Genomic DNA, 22,048 nt, shown 5'->3' on the forward strand with positions numbered 1-22,048 from the left:
TGTCTTAAATACTGTACACAAAACTCTGGGAAAATTCCACTGAAGCAGAGCGCTCAAACTGATGAGAGTGGGTGTGTATAAACGAGAGCAAAAAAGGCTACAGAGAGAGAGAGAGAGAGAGAGAGAGAGAGAGAGAGAGAGAGAGACAGTATGTGGGTGGCTGTAGGTTGGAATAATGATTTTGGAGAAGTGTACAGTGCTGTTCTCTTTTTAAATGTTAAATTGCATCCAACATGTAGAAACTTGATGAAACCTAGTGAAACTAGAGCTTGATAGCTACTACTAAAGATAGATAGATAGATAGATAGATAGATAGATAGATAGATAGATAGATAGATAGATAGATAGATAGATAGATAGATAGATAGATAGATAGATAGATAGATAGATAGATAGATAGATAGATAGATAGATAGATAGATAGATAGATAGATAGATAGATAACCTCCTAAATAGATGCTAAATACTGCATTGGTAGTCATAAATTCACCACTGACCTGTAAGACTGACCTTTAACTTTTGGCCCCTATTGAGCACATTGAGGGAAGGGTCAACACAGCGCAGCAAGATTCCGCTTTCACTCCCTCAGGCCTTCAGCAGAACTTTTCACAAGTCTTGGGTTTCTTTGATGTGGTGAGCTGCTGTTTGTTCACTGCTTTTGTTAAAGGGTGGAAGAAGTTCAGGATTTTAGGAGCATTCTTAAATAGGATACACAGCCCAGAATAGCAGCACTGCTCACGTGAAGCCTACAGGATGAAATATGATGTTACAAGTTGCTAAGCTAACAAGACAAAGAATAAAAATACAGGAAGGCACCAAGCATACTTATTTCAACTTTGTCCGCCATCTTGGATGATTCCCAGCCCCAAACAGCCCCCCCCCCCCCCCCGACTGAGTTTGTTGCAATGCATTTTGGGATTGTTTTATCTGCAAAGAATACTGCATTACAATTTGAAGTATTTTGTATCAAAATTTATTTGTGGGTTGTGAAAGTTCATTTCAAATTTCATTTTGCATTCTTATAAAGAGGTAAAATTCACAAGATCAGTCACAATTATTTTATTTTATTGACAGCCAAAGTTTTAAAAAGTAGGAAATCAAAATCAACTTAACACAGAGTAAATAGTCTCAAGATAATATTTGAATAATTTGCTTTGAAATTACAGGACTAAACTTTGAAGGGTTAAAACTAAACTGTGCAGGAAGGAAGGTCTCCAGGAGCAGAATTAAGTGCCTCTGCTGTAGAAGATTTAAGCTAAGATTTTAATGATATTGTCTGGTGCCAAACTTTCCCCTGTAGAGCAGCCTGCTGATTTATGGTCTTTAAATGGCACGTGGGAAATGAGCCTTTACATTTACATTCACATTTATGCATGTGCCTGATGCTTTTAACTAAAGGTCTACATTTTATCAGTTCATGCATTCCCTAGGAATCGAACCAATGTCCTTGGTGTTGCCAGTGCTATGCTTGAGCTACTGTACCTGATTTCGTTCTTCTCTTTTTTCAGGCTGAGTTCTCAGCGGCGGCGGTGTTGCATCAGGCCCGGCGGGATCAGGTGGTGGACACGTGTCGTGCACACAGCGCGTCCAGCCGCAAGCGGCGCGTCCTGACCCCCAGCGACCTCAAGCACCTAGTGGTGGACGAGGAGCACGAGCTCATCTACTGCTACGTGCCCAAGGTGGCCTGCACCAACTGGAAGCGGGTCATGATGGTGCTGAGCGGTCGGGGCAAGTACAGCGACCCCATGGAGATTCCGTCCAACGAGGCCCACGTCCCCTCCAACCTCAAGACCCTCAACCAGTACAGCATCCCCGATATCAACCACCGGCTCAAGAACTACCTCAAGTTCCTCTTCGTGCGCGAGCCCTTTGAGCGGTTGGTGTCGGCCTACCGCAACAAGTTCACGCTCCGCTACAACACCTCATTCCACAAGCGCTACGGGACAAAGATCGTGCGGCGGTACCGCAAGAACGCCACAGCTGAGGCATTGCAGAGCGGCGCCGACGTGAAGTTCCAGGAGTTCGCCGAGTACCTGGTGGACCCAGGCACTCAGAGAGAAGCTCCGCTCAACGAACACTGGCAGACGGTCTACTCGCTCTGCCACCCCTGCCACATCCATTACGACCTGGTGGGCAAGTACGAGACTCTGGAGGAGGATGCCAACTACGTGCTCAAGCTGGCAGGGGTGGGCGACTCATTGCACTTCCCGTCGTATGCCAAATCCACCCGTACCACCGACCAAATGGCGGCCATGTTTTTCAACAACATCAGCTCCCAGCAGCAAAGCCAACTCTACCAGCTCTACAAACTGGACTTTCTTATGTACAACTACTCTATTCCCAGCTACCTAAAACTGCAGTAAACACACATTCGCAGTTGCGCACACGATCCGAGCTCGTTCAACGAGGTTGAACAATGGGAGAATGGCCGTGGCTGAAAGACACAGGCGGGGAATCAACCAAGCACCTAAATGTAAAATTGTATTTATATCCGCTGGGACGGTTGCTTTATTTCGAGACAACCAAGGAGCTGTCGGTCAACTGCAAAAGCGTGGACCGCTCGAAAGTGGTCTTTTGAGACTGAAGTCCTGATGTAGTTGTACATTATCAATGTAAAGGCTCCTGTTCCCAAACATCAAAAGCAATATGAGCTGTACCTGCTCAACTGGTTTATCTATTAATATACTCAGCCAGCCATCGCCATTATCGAAGCTTCAAAGAAAGGAGCGCCTAGACTAATAATAAGACTTGAGATACAATCGGTTCCCCACTTCTAATTTCTTGTTCTCTTTGGAAGTTCCCTCGCTTCTCTCCCATACTCAGACGGCCTTTGTGTGTGTGTGTATTTATACGGTGCATATTTGAAGATGCACGCTAAAATAAGAATGACAAAAAAAAGAGGCAATGAATGATGCCTTCCTGAAGGGGCGTGCCCATTTGTGAGTGACCGGCATGGGCTCCGCCCACTGGTTCAGTCAGGGAGCATCTGTAGCAGTCGGGAGGTCAGAGGTCACTGCGGGATGGCCTCAAGCACACTGTTCCCACAACCCCTCCTCCCTTGGTTGGTCTTTGGAAAATTTAAGGATTTTGGGTGTTTTGTTTTATTTTGTATTTGTTTATAATGGGAAAAGTTGCTGCGAGCAGCACGTTATAATGTTATTTGAATTACTGTGTGAAATAGAGATGGGAAAGACTTAATATTTTGTTTCCAGGAAAGGAAATCAGCTTAGCGCTAGAGGTTTAATTGTTATAATTTGTTCATATTTCTTCTCGCCTCATATGCAGAACACAGTTGCTGGGATACCTCGCTGGTTTTTTGTGACTGGTGTACGGAAACGGGCAGGACTTTGTTTTCTGAGCTGTTCTCATGGGAAAGTTTCACACAGTTGTGTGCATTTGAGAGAGAGAGAGAGAGAAAGAAAAAGCAGGCAAGTCTGCTCCATCCATTAGATGATTTAAATGTCTTTCCCAATTTGAGAAGTTTAAAGGAACACCCTTTAATTTAGCAAACTGTCTTTTATGACCATGATTTGCTTTGACTATGCACGAAAATTATAAAAATTGCTTATTTATGTGCGTGACGGCCACAAGTGGGTGTGTCCAAGTGCTTTATCTCAATGTTTTTGTCTGTACCAAATCTTCACTCTGGCAAAGGTAACGGCTAAAGGCTTCTTTCAGCTTTCTCTCTCCCACATCTCTCTGCTTTTTAGGAAAAGTCCTGGGTTTATTTGACCTGAATAAGTAAGTGCTGATTAGCAAGATTTCAAGTCCTGTAGAGCAGGGTCTTTAATGAAGACCACACGCACTTGAGGAAGCCCCTTATTAATGCAGAGTGTAAAACGAGGCAAAAAAAAAAGCAAATGAGAAGAAAAAAAATCTGTCAGAGCTAAGCCATGTTATCAGTAGGGGTGTAACGATACACAAAACTGACGGTTCGTAAGTAAAGCAGGGGGAGAAAACTAAACAGTAGTTTACTGAACAAATTGTGTCTGTCTTTAAATGAATTCAATTATAAGTAAAAGTTTCTTAAGGGTATAAAAATGATCTCTGGTAATGCTTTAAACTATATAGGGAGCCCTTACTTGAACATTACTAAAGGTTCAGAGCTCAAACTATTAGCCTAAATTCAGGTGCTAATTATTTTTAGATATAATAATTAACATTTAAATAAATTGTATGCAAACTTGTAAACTGCACATTTTTGCAGTAACTTCTAAATCTAATTTTAAAATAGTTTTTACTCCAATTCGTTGTTGAAATATCATTTACACAGTGGCTGTCATGACAGATTTATTTAAACACATCAAATAATCAAGACATCACTAACAGGTTAAATAGAATATAATGAATATATATAGGCTAATATAGAGCATATTAGCGAAAGCGTTAATTTCTCTGGCGAACTAACTGACTCCCTGAGGTAAATGCTACGTGACACAAGCTGATTTATTTACAGCTTTCTGCCACTGAGACACTGATTGAGCGATTACACAAGATATGATACGTTTCAGTAATTTGTAGTTTATCTTTCAACATACCTTCGGATATTCATTCATGTGTATTCTGTAAGAGGAAGAGATGATCGCGTTCACTTGCGCCCCCGCCTGAACTGAGGCGCCTGTACAGTGATTTGTCACGCCACATCAAAACGTCATTTTTTGTTTGAATTTCGTAACAAAATGGACAGAATTTGAAAGATGACACTTTGTTTCTGATTGGAAGTAATAAAAAACACAGAGCTTATTGCAATTATTGGTGGTTAGGCTACAATGCTGGATTCGTCGTGTAGATCCAGTGGGCCAGGGCTGGGCGGGGCAGCAGGGGGTACGCGGTACGTATATGGGCGGTGTATCGCGTTTTTTCGGTTCGCTTTGAATATCGTTACACCCCTAGTTATCAGCTTTAATCTCTTTCTCCCTCTTCTTCACTCTATTTCTGCTGCTATTGCTTTATCATGCTGCTTTTCCTAAATCTTATCCTAACTCAAAAAGAAACCAGTAAAACCGTTCATGGATTTGTCAGAGTCATAATTACAAAACTCATTTCTTTTAAACGAGTTGTCATCTAGTAATTATGGTAACTGATTGGCTGGTTAGGACAAAAACTCCAGTAGATAAATTTAGCATATTTTCCTTAACAAAAGACACACAAAACCTTGTTGTTCTTAGAAGGCCTGAAAAATCTCTTCTATCCTCTTCGTCAGAACAGGAAATGAATCTGAAGCAAAGCTTTTTTTAATCATCAGCTCAGAAAACAAAGTGTGCCTGAATGGTTTCTCCATTTTTCAAAACTGTTTATTTCATTTGTTCTGTAACAACAAACACGGTACAGCCTCATTAGCGCCCACACGACAGCCACGCTAATAAACGCATTAGCGCCCACATTAGCAGGCACAGTGCCTTTCAAACTGTCACTCTATCACATGTAATACAGCTCACTCTCATTGCATGCAACTGCATTTTTAGAAACAAACAAACAAAAAAAAAAACATGATTTTCTTTATGATTCATGCTTCCAGCTGAGGAAATTCCCAGATGGAGCTTTTACCATATTTAGCTAACTTAGCTAAGTTTTCACACTACAGAACAGCTAGGCTCACCATCCACAGACGCTCACATGGCTTACCCATTTCTCTATGTGCCTGTTTAATAATCAATGTATACATTGGTTCAATGTTGCCGTATTGGTTTTCTGTGAGCCTCTGCTAACTTTCTTCTCAAACCATTCGCAGTCTAATTTATTTATTTATTCCTCCTCGGTATTCAGGACGGACTCCGCCGGGTCACGGGCCGGACCCTCGCTCTGTAAATGGGAAAAATACAAACCAAGTGAACTGTCAGATCAATGCGCTCCCTGGAGAACGCGCTCAAACACTCTCTCTATCTCTTTCTCTCTTCTGTTTTCTCAATAAAGCTGAAACTGAAACCCTTAGCGGCCAATTTGTCACTGTCTCTGTCTCCACATAATCATTAAACTCGAGTGAACATGTTGTCACTTGTTAAAGGGATCTTTTTAACACAGTTGTTCCTCCTCATTTGGCATGGTTTTATGCTAGGACGATCTATAGGTAAACATCAAATCTTTCTTTGAATCCTGCGCAACACGGCCCTTCTAACGGTTTCGTATAGGGGATTTGTTCAATTACAAAGTTCTTTAAATCCCAAGGATTTAATGAGACTTATTCAAAATGAACAGAGGCTGAATATAAACCCTCACATTTGGATAAACAACATTTAAGTTTGTCTGTGAGCTTATTATGCAGTTTAAAGCCATTTATGTCTCCTGTAGCTCAGCTGGTAGAGTTTGACGTGTGCTTGAAAAAGAAAACATGGAAACAAGTAGGGATGCACTGATGCATCAACCAATAATTGGTATAAGCCGATAAAAGCTATTAATTTCACCGCCGACCGATTGTTTAAAAACAACTAATCATCAGGGTGCGGAAAAACCGATATATCTAACTGCAGAGGGACGACACTGATTGTTCTGTATGCTTATGATTATTGAAAAAGAACCACCTTATGAGAGTCTGTCACTTGGGAAAAAGAATACACTGGTTGTTCTGTGTTATTATAATTCTGATATTATAAAAACAGTGTGTTGCACTGTAGATTCAGCAGCTGTTACTGAGCATGTGAGAGAATAACAGTATTGTGGATCTACTGGTGTTTTTTAAAAGCCAGTTCTAAATTGCTACAAGCGCTTTTGAGGAGGAACTAATGACTGGCTTTGCCAGGTTATAGCATTATAATAGTTTTATTTGAGGCACTTAAAGGGTTAGTTCACCCAAAAATTAAATTTCTGTCATTGATTACTTTCATGTTGTTCCAAATTCGCAAGGCCTTTGATCATCTTCGCAACACAAATGAAGACATTTTTGATGAAATATGAGAGTTTTTTTTTTTTTTTTATCTCCCATAGAAAGCAATAAAATTACCACATTCATGGTCTGGAGTAGTTAAAGGTGCTAAAGATGATGTTTTGTTTTATACATTTTTGCAATATTACTTGAAACTGTCTTAACTAATTGATAAAAGACTATTTATTAGGTGCACTGAAAGGAATAATATCAATATACATCATCTGTGCACGAGGTAGGGCCTTAAAAACATCAGCCAATCGCGTAAACGGTTGACCCTCTGTCTTGTCAATCACTGCCGTGACGTTCCTTGTGAGAGACGAGTGCGGCTGCGCGCTCCAGTAACTTTCCACACTCCACAGGCGCCGCATGCGATGTTTTTGTCAGGAGACAGGAGTAACAACTGCAGATTATGAGTTACCTGCGGTGAGTCCGACATAATAAATCCACTAACACGACACAGCGAATGCCGGTGGTAAACACTCGTGTTCCGATACTCGTGCAAGTTTTGGGAGGCGTTCCCTCATAATGGGCTGTGAAGGAGGGGGGGTTGTACTTACGCATGCGCTCATTTCAAAACCTCACTAACAGTCTTTGGTTTCTCAGTCGATGAAAAGATCCTCTTTAGCACCTTTAAGACATTGTTAAAATAGTCTCGTTGTGAACAGGCGCTGTTCACATTGCTCACACAGGAGCCGGCCAATACTGAGCCGGCGTTTGGATGTAAAACACTGAAGCTCTGAAATGTGTCTTTAACATAAACTGCATATGAGAATGACAGGGTAGAGACGAAATTGTTGAATAAAGTCATTATTTTTGTTTTGTTTTTGTGCACAAAAAGTATTCTCGTCACTTCATAACATTAAGGTTGAACCACTGTGGTCACGTGGACTGTTTTAACGTTGTCTTTACTACTTTTCTGGACCTTGAATGTGATCATTTCATTTCTTTCGAAGGGAGATAAAAAAAAACCTCTCTGATTTCATCAAAAATATTTGTGCTCCGAAGATGAACGAAGGTCTTACAGGTTTGAAACAACATGAGGGCGAGTAATTAACGTCATTTTTGGGTAAAATAACTCTTTAATGCGATTTTAAAACATGGCAAACATATGTAAACTGCACAAACCTACCTGAGTTTCTGTGTCTGAAAATCTCACACACATGAGAGACAACATTTCTGGCTAGTCGTTTCTGCTTTAACACTATAGGTTTTCGCACACCGGCCTATTATTTTGGTATCACCATTTCAGATAATCCAGTCACATACAAAAACAAACTGAACTGTGGTTGGTTGTTTTACATGCCGATCAACAATATGCTCCTTTATAAGTGGGTGGAACAAGCTTCAAAGCAACGTAGACTGTAATTGTCAAATGTGTAATTTTGCGAGACTAGATGCTCCCCAATAATATCATCATCATTACTTTATCAAAGGCCCCAGTTTTTAGCCTCTTAGCAAGGCCACGTTTTTGAATCTTTGACAATACTGCTGACCTTGTGGTGCTGGCACTTGGGTCTTGTGGTAAGTCCAGATGTGTCTGGTTATACGAACGCCCCGCTATTTCCCAGAGAGATTTAAAGTGGGACCTTTGAAGACTTGATGCAAGAGGAAACGCAAAAGTGTGCCAAGCTTTTGTGTCACCTAGATGCAACAGATCTGCGTTTTGGGCTGCCAGAGAAATGTGTGTCACTCCACTGTGAAGAAAGATTCATGCACAGCTTTGTGCTTCAGTAGCGGGTTGTCACTTTGGTGTCAAGAGCGAGACAGCAGCCAAAACCTACTTCTCATCGAACACCCTGAGCTTTGGGTTTTTTTTCCTTGCTGAATGTGCAATTCTCATGAAACTTTGCTACCGCACCTGCTATGGTCTCCTCCCAGAATCCTCCACTCCACCCTCCACCGTTATGCTCAGAATACACCAATTCATTTGCCACTGGGGGAAGTTCATCCTCCGAATTAACCCGGGTCCTTCAGCCACATCAAACTTGGCATCACGACAGGGTTTGGGGTTTCTCAGCGAACACGTGCAGGGTCAAGTTGGCAGCAGTTCTCTGTCATTATCCAACCTATGAAGAGCTGAAATGATGATGTTGCTTGGAAGTTAGATGTTGTTCCCTTGGGGACCGCTACGCTGTTTACTGCTAATATGCAGGCGTAGCTGAAAACTACTATCATTTGGTATAATCTCTGAGCTCTAAAACCCAACCTAAAGACTTGGAAGATATTTTCACTGAAGTGTTTCTTAATTCCCAAGGATGAAATTGGTTGTGGTTCAATCGCAGCTTAGAAGATTTTCCGTCCATCCATTTCCCTAAGAAGTGTTTCTCAGTGATGTATACTTGATTAATCCATAGTAATCCATTTGCACAAGAGTTGAACTCCTTCAACCCTTTGCTTTGACTTCAGTCGAGGAGGAATTTCACACCTGAATGGCAGAAACCACTCTCAGTTGGCGCTTAAGCATGACAGAGAATGACAACTTTCGCTGACATCTTTCTCTCTCATGGCTGAATTTAGCAAGTACTGGGAATTAAGATGAAGAGGTTGAAGTGAACAAAATCAAAACGAGCCATTTCTGTTAAAGTCATGACAGTTCACCCAAAAATAAAATTCTATTATCATTTACTCACTCTCATTTTGATTCAAACCTCTTTGACGGACTTCCTTCTGGAGAATGCAAAAGAAAAAATGTGGAATATATATTTTGATCTTCGCACAATGAAGGTCAATGGGGTTCAAAACAACCAAATTGGGCCCCATTGCATGGACAAAAGAGACATTTTTCAAAATATCTTCTTTTGCGTTCCACATATGAAAGAAACTCATAGAGGATTGGAATAGGGTTGTCAAAAGTACCGACTTCGGTATTCTGAAATTTAAAAAATGCGACAATACCAGCATTTCCCCCAGCATTCTGAGCACTGTTGAGTGGATTCTTAAACACCTCTGATTGGCCATTGTGTTCATGTGCTCAACAGATATGTCTGTGATTGGCTATGATGATCAACACTTCAAAAACATGTGAATAGACGCTCTTCGCCGAGCGCTTACACAGATACGCATGGAAGCGTTTGAAAGCAGGCGTCTATCAGCGCATATTAGGGATCCTCTGACAGACACGTACTTTCAAACGTTCCTGTGTGTATATGTGTAGCGCTCGGTGAAGAACGTCTATTTATAACATGTTTTTGAAGTGTTGATCATTGTAGCCAATCACAGACATAGCTGTTGAGCTTGTGAACACAATGGCCAATCAGAGGTGTTTGAGACAACAGTGCTCAAAATGCTAGGGGGAAATGTTGGTATCTTCACATTTGCTTTACATTTCAGTACCGAAGTCTGTATTTTTGACAACCCTGGTTTGGAATGACATGAGGGTGAGCTAACAACATCATTTTCATTTTTGGGTGAACTATCCATTCAAAATATTCATACATAGTCCAAATGGAGAAATAAAAGTAACCACAGTGAGTAAAGAGCATGTTGTAGAGTCCTATCGGCCCTCAGAACTGATTAAAGTGGAGTTGTTGGATGATGTCCTTCAGTCTAAGCTATAATTTTGGCTTGTATTGAACTTTCATCTCTCACGGCCGTGCCAGGGGATGACTCCAAATCCCATCTCTAAATGTACTCGATGATTAGGATGGCGAAGATTGTGATGGAAGAGTGGATGTTGTGTCTGACTTCATTATAGTCGTTCAGTGCTGCTTATACTGTCAGAAAATATGTTTTTGTTGTGTTATATAGTCTTAAATCGGTAAAGCGACAGCCCTAAAGGGCTTTCAAACGTTTATCAAGAAATTTAATATCACAACCCTTCTGGAAAAATCAGGTCATACCAGCTTGAAGGATAATATCACCTCAGATATGATGAAATTGAATGGGGGTTGGTTTGTTCCTCACACAAAGGTACAAAAAGTTAGCTGTTTCCTAATCCAAGGTGGTCCACCAGATCTTACCAGCTTGACCAAGATGGTCTACCAGCCCAAAACCATCTGGTAGTCAAGCTAGTAAGCCATTCAGACCAGGTTGGACCAACCACGTAAAGCCAGGGATAGTCATCACTTAGTCACCCTCAAGTTGTTCCAAACCCGTATGAGTTTCTTTCTTCTGCTGAACACAGAAGAAGGTATTTTGAAGAATTTTGGTAACCAAACCATTGACTATTTTTTCCTACTATGGAAGTCAATGGCTATGGTCAACTGTTTGGTTACCAACATTCTTCAAAATATCTTCTTTTGTGTTCAACAGAAGAAAGAAACTCATACAGGTTTGAGGATGAGTAAACTATCCCTTTAATTAGTTTTTTCCCAGCAGGAAACAACATAAACCCACAAAATCAAATCCAATTTTGAAAGTCATTGCTCTGATTAGCTCCACAAGAGCAGTAAATTGGCTTGATGACCTGTTTGTTGTTAGTGCTGAACATGAGGGACCATAGTACAGAGGCTGTGAGCTGCGCTGGGGGTTTGGGTCTGTTTTAATAGAGTGCTAATATGCAACAGCAGGGTCCCCCTGGCTCGATTTGGGGGCCGTTTATGAGCAGGCTCAAATTTCAGGGCCCCCAGTCCACCACACCACTTATATAACCCCATTAAACACTGAAGACAGGAGAGTTCAACAGCCACCATTAACATGGCCTGTCTAGACTCCCAAACACGCACACAGGAGTCTTTTGTTTTAGACTGTCGACAATAATATACTAAAAATGTTGAGCGATAAGTGACGTCTGGAAAGAGTTGATACTCTTGTTACATTTAATAGCCTATAATGAGCTGTATATAAAAGTAATACAGTAAATATCTATTCGCAGAAACCATGCTAATGCGTGAATGAAATTATGCGCAGGCCACCAAATTGCATTTACTGTGAAAATCAGATTACAAAAAGCAATTCCTGCACTTGGCTACTGTGTTTTAAAAGCTCAGTGTGACAAAACTGCTGACAGGTTGAGTAAAGCGCATATTTTAGGGGCACACTTTGATGTACCTTTTTTTTTTTTTGGCAGAGATCTTTGTAATCAAATAAAAACCCTTTATAGTTCACGCTTTATTGTTCTCAATCTCACGCAGCAAGTGAATACCTTCTGTTTGAATGTACGTAAAGCTTTCTCATAAAAGCTCATGTGGTTTTCTAAACCGATAAAGGGGTTTCGCTGCATCCCTGCAGTTTGAAAGGCATCTTATGCAGGTAATAACAGTCAACAGAATTAAATTAGGGCCCTCAGGAGGAAAAAAATAAACATCAGACTGACAGATATTGGACGTAAACTTTTATTAAACCTTTATTAAACATTTTGAGTATCAAAAAAAGCATGGCTGAAAGATACACTAAGAATCCTCCATTGATGCCTGTAGAAACTCTTTTCCCCTATAGAAAAATCACCGTTCATGGCACCTTAGTAACAATGTACAAAAAAAAGTTCACACACACACAGAAATATAGAGTGTCTCTGTTGCACATTCACCTCATTTTGTTTTCAATTGCATACATGAGCTTTTTCACCGAAAAAGAAAGTCTGACATTTTGAATTGTTACTCAGACCGTTGTTTTCTTGAATGAGCAGTTGAAAGTCTATTCCCTTTTCTTGAAGCAAATATATTAGCTCATTATTCTATGCTATTAAGCAATATATAGTAATGCTTTAACTTTCAAACTGCATTACAGAGGAATTGATCTGGCACTGGTTGAGTAAAACTGTGCGGCTATACTTGTTATAAGGTCCGATTTAATTGGACATACAGGAAGAAATCGTGGCAACAAGGTTGTGTCTTTAAGTCACTCTAAACAGACAACAATAAAAAAACAAGGGTAAAAGAGTAAATAAAGAAGGACAAAGACATAAATGGCAAATAAATAAAGTACAATCACCATGACAATCTTATATATTTATAGGGTTTGTATTTGGTCCTTCCAATTGAAGCTCGTTTCCACCACTGAATAAAAAATAAAAAAGGTAATTGTGTCTTTTTTTCCTCGCAATTGCAATTCTGGCTTTTTTCTCAGAATTGCATGATATAAACTCGCAATTACGAGTTATAAAGTCATAATTGCGAGATATAAACTCCTTCAGAAAAAGACTTTATAACTCGCAATTGCGAGTTTATCTCACAATTCTAAGAATAAGTCAGAATTGCGAGAAAAAAGTCAGAATTGTGAGTTCATACCACACAATTCTGACTTTATAACTCACAATTACGACTTTATATTACGCGATTCTAATAAAAAGTAATAAAAAAATGTTTGTATTCTTTGGCGGAAACAAACTTCCATAACTTCCACTGCTATAGTGCTGATAAGGAAAACTGACATGGTAGGAGTGAGAATTAAAGATGCTTTTCGTACTGTTTCACATCAGACGGATCAGAATGACGGAAGAGTTTTACCACCTTCAATCCCCAACTGCATGTGCAGAATCTCTCGATGCAGCTTATAAATCATCTGGCACTTTAAGAAGAGTCACGAAATTGTTTTAACCCGACAGAGAAATGCTAAGTTTGCTTTGTTGCCACATGATCCGACAAGCAGCCATTCAAGGCAATAAGTGAGGGCAGCAAGTATGATATAGTTTGATCTGTGGATCACAGGTCAGAGAAAGACCTCAGTCACCCACATCACTGTCCTGGTCTCCGATGATAAACAGGAAGTGGAAGCTGAGAGCGAGGAAGGCGGTTCCCAATAGGTCGCCAAGCGCTGTCAGGTACGGGATAGAGAAACTGTCCGGATCTTTCCCGCTCTTCCACATGGAGTGCACCATCCAGTCCGCTATGCAGAGCAACAAGAACACCTGGGAGGGAAAGAGAACGCACACAAGACCGTGTTGAATATCTGGGATGTGAGAAGAGTGTCGCGTAAAGAACGAAACCGCAGTCCCTTCCCCTGTACCTTTGGATGAACTTTCCCACACACACGCGCGTGACGGGAAGCTCTAAATCAGACAGAGAGGAAGGGAGTGATTCCAGAAGTAACGCAATGTTTTTGTTTATGGAGCTCCTTTGAAAGGCTCGTCTCGGAAATGAAACAAGATCCCATTCTTTTGAAAAGCGGCATTCACATTTAAGACAAATATCTGAAACGGCTTCAGATCTACACATCACAGGGCTTTTCATCTATCGCAGCTCATTAAACACCAGCAAACGAGCCCCGTGTTTGCCTTCGCTGAGCATCGCAGACTATTAAAATGCTCTTTTGGACCAGTTTGTTTGCTTAATGGAGATGTAACATTTGAAATCTTGCATTCAATTGGAAGCAAAAAAGATGGACCGCAGCAATTCCTGAAGGCTTTTCTCTTTCGTCCCGTGTTCCCGTGCATGTGAAAGACTTTGCATTTAAACGAAATAAAAACGAAGGCTGCCCATTAATCAGGCTGACGGGTCGGTGTGAAACTCTATTTGGAGGTCTGACGCTCTGGTTAACCGGCGGGGCGGCGTTCATTTATATCCGTTATATTAAGGTCAGCGCGAGATGGTTAAAAAGCAATTCGCTCTATGCTGCAGATTTTAAACTTCAATTTAGGTAGCACGTAATAAATGGCCATTTTAAAGGCTATTAATTGTGCCTGCAAGGCACGATGAGTTGTGTGACATTATTTCAATAATTAACCTTGCGTGTTTCCGTGTGTGAGATCATCAGAACGACGACCTTTCCGCGGGAGATTTCGACTTGAATTTTCTTATGAGGATTTTTTTAATTAACGGTTCAACTGTTGGGCAGGGGCCTTCCTAGTAGCTGAGGAAGGTGATGGTTTGCTAATGTACACAAGCTGTTGAGGCCCAACAAGATTAGCCTTGTAGTTCCACCCTGCGCAAACACACGGACACACTTTTCCATCACTCAAAAGCACAGGGAAAGCAGTCAGAGATGTTGCATGGCATTCACACGTTCACTCTCTCTCTCAGACACACATGTTTACTTATCTATCTAAATGAGAATGTTCCATATCCATCTGTTATTTTATATAAAGCTAATTATAATGACTACAGACTAACCCAAACCCTAAACCCTACTTTAGAAGAACATCCCCAAAGTAAGGTTGTGTCAGATTTAGCTAACTCACAAACCCACTGAAAGGCAAAGTTTAGCACAGTGTCCTTTTCTTAGGTTCATGTTGGAAAAAAGGTTAAATCTGAACCAATATTATTTTGTTTGTAAAATGACACATTACAGCTGTTGCTTGTTTTGAAAGTGTCATTTTATCATAAAACAACCAGACAGTGTCAACAAGACAGGCATTATCAGCGCTTGAAAAGAATAACCTCAGTAACAAACATATATTTTGCGTATCTTTTGATTGTTTACTATTAATACTAGTTACCCTCTTAGTCATCAAATTCTCAGTAAACACATGTACACACCATGCACTAATTATAGCAATTACAATAACTGTGTAATAACTAGGTACTAACCCTGAACCTACCCCTAGTTACCTTATATGACAGTACTTTCTTGGGTCAGTACACTGTAAGTACAAGTACTGTAAAATAAAGTGTAACCATAAAGATGTATATGTCAGAATGCACAATTATGTGCAATTACGAGCTACAGGAAAAACAAGTGAAAAATGTACATTTTGGTCGAATTTGAGGTTTTCACAAAAAATGAGTTCATTAAGCCATCGTCTAGCAATCCCAATGCTCGAAATAGCAATTAAACATCTTAAAATATCTTTATTTGTACGTTTTCTGAGAGGAGTACGAGTACCTTTCCTTTGACCATGAAAAATGCTATTTTTCTCAGCACAAGTTTGGTATTATTTTAGAAGTGCAGCATTCAAACTTTGTGAATATTCATAGTGGATTCTCGATGGCATGAGTCTGAACCAATGAAATGTGATTTTCAAACTCATGCTGATGTAAACAAAATGATCTTACTCATGCTGACTGATCCGAGGCACATTTACACAGAATTACAGTATTTTCAAAATATCTGTCTTGGTGAGTATTCACACATTATCTGTTATGTCTTAAGTGAATGTTTGGTTAACTGTTGGGGAAAAACATCTGATGTGTAACATTATATTAGATCGGTGTAATACAGTAGGTCCTAATAATATATAGGCTGTCCGTTTCATTAATCTTAATCAAACAATTGTGGAATCATGAAAAAAAGAGTTATGGGTTTTGACTTGGTTTGTGCCAAATATGGTGTTATTACTAGAGATTTTAAGGTATGGTTGTGTCTAGCTGATTTTGTTTTGCAACCTTCAGAAAACTAACCTGATTTTTCTCAAAATTGACTTTGCTGACTCTATCCAATTCAAACAGGTGTAGTTTATTCACTTTTTGTCTGATTCCGACAAATCACACATCGTTTTTAATAGAGAATGTGAATATATAACCATTTATATCTAATATATCTAACTATTTATATATATATATCATTTCTAAATATTTGCTCATTGCGACTCATTTTGCCAGCACTGGTACATGATATATATGTAAATGTTGCAAATATGTGGATTATTTTCTCATCTAAATTTTTGGAGGTCTTCATTGACTCACTGGAAATAAAACATCCCTAGAGAGGCATGTGAACATCCTGCACAGCGTCACCAAAAATACTTACCAGCTATGTACTACATTTAACCTTGGAATTTCTTCCTCTAAAGCAGACTGTTTTTATTTCTGGAGTTCTATAGATGCCTTGTATTTGAAGACCCATGAAGGTCAGAGGTCAGGGGGCCACCCTCAGAGCACCTGACATATGTTCAAGCTATAGCTGGTGCAGGCTGAGATTTTGTTGCATCATGTGGCAATTTAAGCATTTTACATGGGATTTTTTTGCCCATTTTTGGTAAATAAAAAATAAATGATTGACTGGAAGGTGTGCAATAAAAAGCACAGGTAGATCTAAATCAGCTTAATCACCGTTCAATATTAATGCACTGCTTTCATTGAAGCCAAAGCCACTGGAAGGCAAGCCTGCAAGGTTAGCAAAATAAAAAAAAAGCATTACGCCTGCTAATACTGTTGTACGGAGACCAGAGGCCGCTTTTACTCAATGCATGTCAATTGAGGAGAGGCTTTACTACGCTGAATAAACTGCTTTTGTGTGAAAACAGCTTATCATTTAATGAATCTACGCAAGACCACCTTCCGTCTTCAACTGGCGTCGCGTCAGTTCTGCTTTTTTCGTAAGCTGAATAGGGAAGGCGTAGGACGCAGCGTAAGCTTTTTGAAATGCCTAAGGCTATACACTACATTTTTCTCACACAAACACTTCAGAAGGCCCTTATTAACCCACTGGAGCCATGTGGAGTACATTTACGATGGATGGGAGCACTTTCATACCCGTTGATCCCATTCACTGCCATTATAAGCTTGGATGCGTCAGGATATTTACTAATATAAGTCCGACTGGGTTCATCAGAGAGAAGAAAGTCATATAAAACTAGGCTAGGATGGCTGGAGGGTGAGTAAAGCTTGGGCTAATTTTCATTTGAAAGTGAACTAATTCTTTAACTAACTATTAACATCAACTACGATTAATAAATTCTGTAGAAATACTGTTGTGACATTATTTCAATTAACTAAAGTAGTTATCTAATGTTAACTAATGAAACCTTGTAAAGTGTTACCAAAACTAATATATATATTATATATATAATTATTATTCTATAATTAATTACTATAGTTAACTAAAAGTAGGACTGCACAACGATTAATCGCGATTAATCGTTTGCAAAATAAAAGTGTGTTTATGTAATATATGTGTGTGTTCTGTGTATAATAATGATGTATATATAAATACACACATACAGTACAGTCCAAAAGTTTGGAACCACTAAGATTTTTAATATTTTTAAAAGAAGTTTCGTCTGCTCACCAAGGCTACATTTATTTAATTAAAAATACAGTAAAAACAGTAATATTGTGAAATATTATTACAATTTAAAATAACTGTTTTCTATTTGAATATATTTCACAAAGTAATTTATTCCTGTGATGCAAAGCTGAATTTTCAGCATCATTACTCCAGTCTTCAGTGTCACATGATCCTTCAGAAATCATTCTAATATGCTGATCTGCTGCTCTATAAACATTTAATGTGTACAATTGTACAAAATATTTGTGTACAATATTTTTTTTCAGGATTATTTGATGAATAGAAAGTTCAAAAGAACAGTGTTTATCTGAAATCTAATCTTCTAAACCATCACTTTTGATTGATTTAATGCATCCTTGCTGAATAAAAGTATTAATTTCTTTAATTTCTTTTCAAAAAAATAAAAATAAAAATTCTTACTGACCCCAAACTTTTGAACGGTAGTGTATAATGCTACAGAAACTTTGTATTTCAGATAAATGCTGTTCTTTTGAACTTTCTATTCATCAAGGGAAAAAAAAGTACACAACTGTTTTCAACATTGAAAATAATCATAAATGTTTATAGAGCAGCAGATCAGCATATTAGAATGATTTCTGAAGGATCATGTGACACTGAAGACTGGAGTAATGATGCTGAAAATTCAGCTTTGATCACAGGAATAAATTACTTTGTCAAATATATTTAAATAGTACACAGTTATTTTAAATTGTAATAATATTTCACAATATTACTGTTTTTACTGTATTTTTAATTAAATAAATGTAGCCTTGGTGAGCAGACGAAACTTCTTTTAAAAACATTAAAAATCTTAGTGGTTCCAAACTTTTGGACTGTACTGTACATGTATACATTTAAGAAATATATGCATGTATAAATAAATATATATATATATATATATATTTAAATATAAATATTTTATATATAAAAATAACATTTTTCTTAAATATATACATGTATGCATATATATGTATTATTATACACAGAACAAACACATATTACATAAACACAGACTTTTATTTTGCAAACGATTAATCGCGATTAATCGTTGTGCAGCGCTAACTAGAAGTTCCAGATTGATGCATTTCTACAGTTAAATACATAGAATAGTACTTAAAATGCATTTTTTCAAAAAGAGAGTAAGAATTCGATGATTAATGTACAGAAACGATTCAAAAGAGACAAAATGACTGAGCAGCACAATAATCCAATAAATGGCCCCACTCATTTTTCCTGTCTCTCTGAATGCCTCTCTCTTCTTCTCCATCCTCAAGGATCCTTCAAACGGGTTTGAAGTTAAACCGTATGGCTGCGGCTCTCAAAGACGTGTGTGTTTAGGTTAGCGAGGGCGTTTCAAGAACACTGTACACATACAGACAAACTTCCTAAAAATACCACACATTCCACCGCTCGCAACATGCCTCCACGTGCCAGCCGCTGAATGCACTTACTGAGGTTCTCCGCGGGTAATCGATCTTAATTGCGATCTAAACAATTTACGAAAACACCCTTTTGGAATAACCAAACACTCACAGATACATACACACCTACTTACACACACAAACAACACCTGCTCACGATCACTAAAGTCATCGTTGTTTCATTCAGAGGGGAAACGGGGCGTCTAAAAGCTCTGGGGATTTTCTAAAAGGTTTGTAGGTTTATGATGGGAAAAACTGCATGTTACATGTGGGCGGCAAGCGGCACATTCATCGCGATTAAGCTGAAGATGAAATGCATTCCCCAGACCGGTATCGTAAAATGGGTGTCTGGCTTTATGATTATAGGCTGACATTTTCTGCTACAGGAAATAGTGCTTACACCTGAACCTCAAATAGGTGTCAGATTTAATAAAAAGATATAGTGATGACAGGTTATCTAAACAGCAGATGAAGATGTCGATGTCTTGACGTGTGGTTAGAAGGCTTCATTGGGATTGGGATTCTTTTCATAGTGCGACAACAACATCACACTCGCCTGGAAAAGAGCAGCAGCCAAATACACAACCATGAAGACGGGCGTCAGTGAGGTGTGACCTCTTTCCATCAGATCAATAGTGTACAGGAAGATCAAATGGCCAGGAATAACCAGTAACAGCAGTACCTGTGCTGACCTGTGATTGGCCCCTGAAAAAAAAAAGAGAAAACAAATTTAAAATTATTTTAAAAAATCTTCAAAAATTATACTTTTTCTATTTCTATTTAGCTTCAATTTATTTCAGGTTTTGTTTTAGTATTAGTAACCTTAGTAATTCAACTTTAAGTTTAACTTTTGAATTTAATATTTATATTTCATGTTATTATTTATGGTTTATTTCAATTAATGGAAACATTATTAATAGTTTTATTTAACAACATGTACACCTTTTTATACTAGTGTTATATGTTAGTATCATTAAGATGAATTATAGTTTTTATTAATATTTTGAATTAGATTTTATGTTTATGTTTTCCATTTTCATTTTAATTTCAGTTAAGTTTTTTTGTAATTTTGTTTTGTCATTTTTGTCAGTTTTTCTTTTTTAAAATATGTCTATATAGTTTTTTTTCATACATTTTTATTTCATTTTTATTTTATTTTTTGTTCATTACGTTAAACTAGATAAAAATGCGAAATGTAGCTGAAATAAAAAAAAGTTTAAGCGTTTGTATATTTCATTTTATTTTTAGGTAACGTTTATTTTATTTCAACTCAAGCAAATGTGTTTGTATGGTTTCATTTTTAGTTCCGGTAATAACTAGAAAGTAAAGTTTGTTGGGAAAAACTTAAATTTTGCCAAAGTTTCATAAGCTTCCTAGCATGATTTATCATGTTATTAGCATGTCTTGGCATGTATCTAAGCATTATTTTGCATTTTGCTAGCATGTATGTAAATGAAAATCGGTCGAACTAATAAAGCATCCAGTAGAAAGAGACTTAAAACACCACAGAATACAAACAACCCTCCACGTGGGATCTGTGCATGTGTGTAGCTGTATTTGATTTATTCTATGTTTAGAAGTCTATATGCATACAGTAAACATCTCATTCACAAACACTACACTTCTCACTGCATTAGCATCCCACTCATGCGTTCAGAGTCCTTGAAGGAGGAAGATTTATGCCCATCTTTCCAGATGGCACTGCTAAGCTTGCAGTGGGCGCCGTGCCCCTCATGTGCTTGGGCATCTGGACTCTGTCCCCAGAGTCCTCTTGTTTCTCTAAGAAAAGGCCGTGCATCAAAGCTCCGGCATCAACATGCTGCCTCAGTTGTTTATAGGAAGCGTTCTCTGCTTTTTTCCCGAGATGGATCGTTATACACAAACCACCGTTACACACACTCCATTAAAGCTAATGTATACACACTTGCAAGGACTTTTAAGTGATGTTGCTCTAAACACTGGTTACTTGTTCTCGCTCTCTTTAATACAGGCTATGAAAACAAAAACTGACTTCAAATGTGTGTTTAAGTCACTCTCTTTAAATTTGTAGGACAATTTGTAGGACTTTAAGGATGTTCGGAGGATTTCAAATTACAAGAAAGCAGTGGTGTTCCAGTGGGAGGTGTGGGTTTGATCCATGTCATGCACTGATCCTATTCCTTCATTATTTTTTGTGTAATTTATCTACTTTGATAGTCAAAAAAAAAAAAAAAAAATATATATATATATATATATATATACACACACACACACACACACACACACAATATATATTATTTTATATATACACATATATACAATAAATTAATAAAATAAATACTATATTGTAATTGTGCATTATTTCCTAACAAGACAAACCTTAGTCAAATTATAAATAAAATAAATAAATAAAAAATGTGACAATATTATTTCATTTTATGAATTTAGAATTCACTAAATCCCGTCATTCGGATGAGACGTTAAACCGAGGTCCTGACTCTCTGTGGTCATTAAAAATCCCAGGATGTCCTTCGAAAAAGAGTAGGGGTGTAACCCCGACATCCTGGCCAAACTTGCCCATTGGCCTCTGTCCATCATGACCTCCTAATCATCCCTATACACTGATTGGCTTCCTCACTCTGTCTCCTCCCTACCAATAAGCTGGTGTGTGGTGGGCGTACTGGCGCAATATGGCTGCCGTCGCATCATCCAGGTGGATGCTGCACATTGGTGGTGGTTGAGGAGATTCCCCCTTCAATATGTAAAGCGCTTTGAGTGCCCAGAAAAGCGCTATATAAATGTAAGGATTATTATTATTATTATTAAATGCTTACTATAAAATTAACCTTAGCGAGACAAAGGAATCAGTCATTTTATTCCAAAAATCTTTCAAAATGTCATTTCCACCACAGAATGAATAGTGAATTGATATAGTGGACATTTGTTCAAGATGGTGCATTCA

At 38.5% G+C, this 22,048-nt stretch overlaps 2 protein-coding genes across 5 annotated transcripts in view; one reads left to right on the forward strand and one right to left on the reverse strand.

Moving 5' to 3' along the window:
- The window catches only part of chst11 (carbohydrate (chondroitin 4) sulfotransferase 11), a 58,285-nt gene extending 52,361 nt beyond the window's left edge, over positions 1–5,924 (forward strand). For all 4 annotated transcript variants that reach the window (XM_067391558.1, XM_067391559.1, XM_067391561.1 and 1 more), the window contains one exon: positions 1,509–5,924. In XM_067391558.1, coding sequence (XP_067247659.1) covers positions 1,509–2,363 — 855 coding nt within the window. In that variant the 3' untranslated portion in view covers positions 2,364–5,924. The remainder of the gene's footprint in view (positions 1–1,508) is intronic.
- A 6,201-nt stretch (positions 5,925–12,125) lies between these two features.
- The window catches only part of slc41a2b (solute carrier family 41 member 2b), a 29,087-nt gene continuing 19,164 nt past the window's right edge, over positions 12,126–22,048 (reverse strand). Inside the window, exons 10-11 of the mRNA XM_067391563.1 lie at positions 19,664–19,812; positions 12,126–13,649 (exon numbers count right to left, since the gene is read on the reverse strand). Of these exons, the coding sequence (XP_067247664.1) occupies positions 13,464–13,649; positions 19,664–19,812 (335 nt within the window). The 3' untranslated portion in view covers positions 12,126–13,463. The remainder of the gene's footprint in view (positions 13,650–19,663; positions 19,813–22,048) is intronic.

The sequence above is a fragment of the Chanodichthys erythropterus genome, chromosome 8 (assembly GCF_024489055.1).
Source record: "Chanodichthys erythropterus isolate Z2021 chromosome 8, ASM2448905v1, whole genome shotgun sequence".
Lineage (NCBI taxonomy): Eukaryota > Metazoa > Chordata > Actinopteri > Cypriniformes > Xenocyprididae > Chanodichthys > Chanodichthys erythropterus.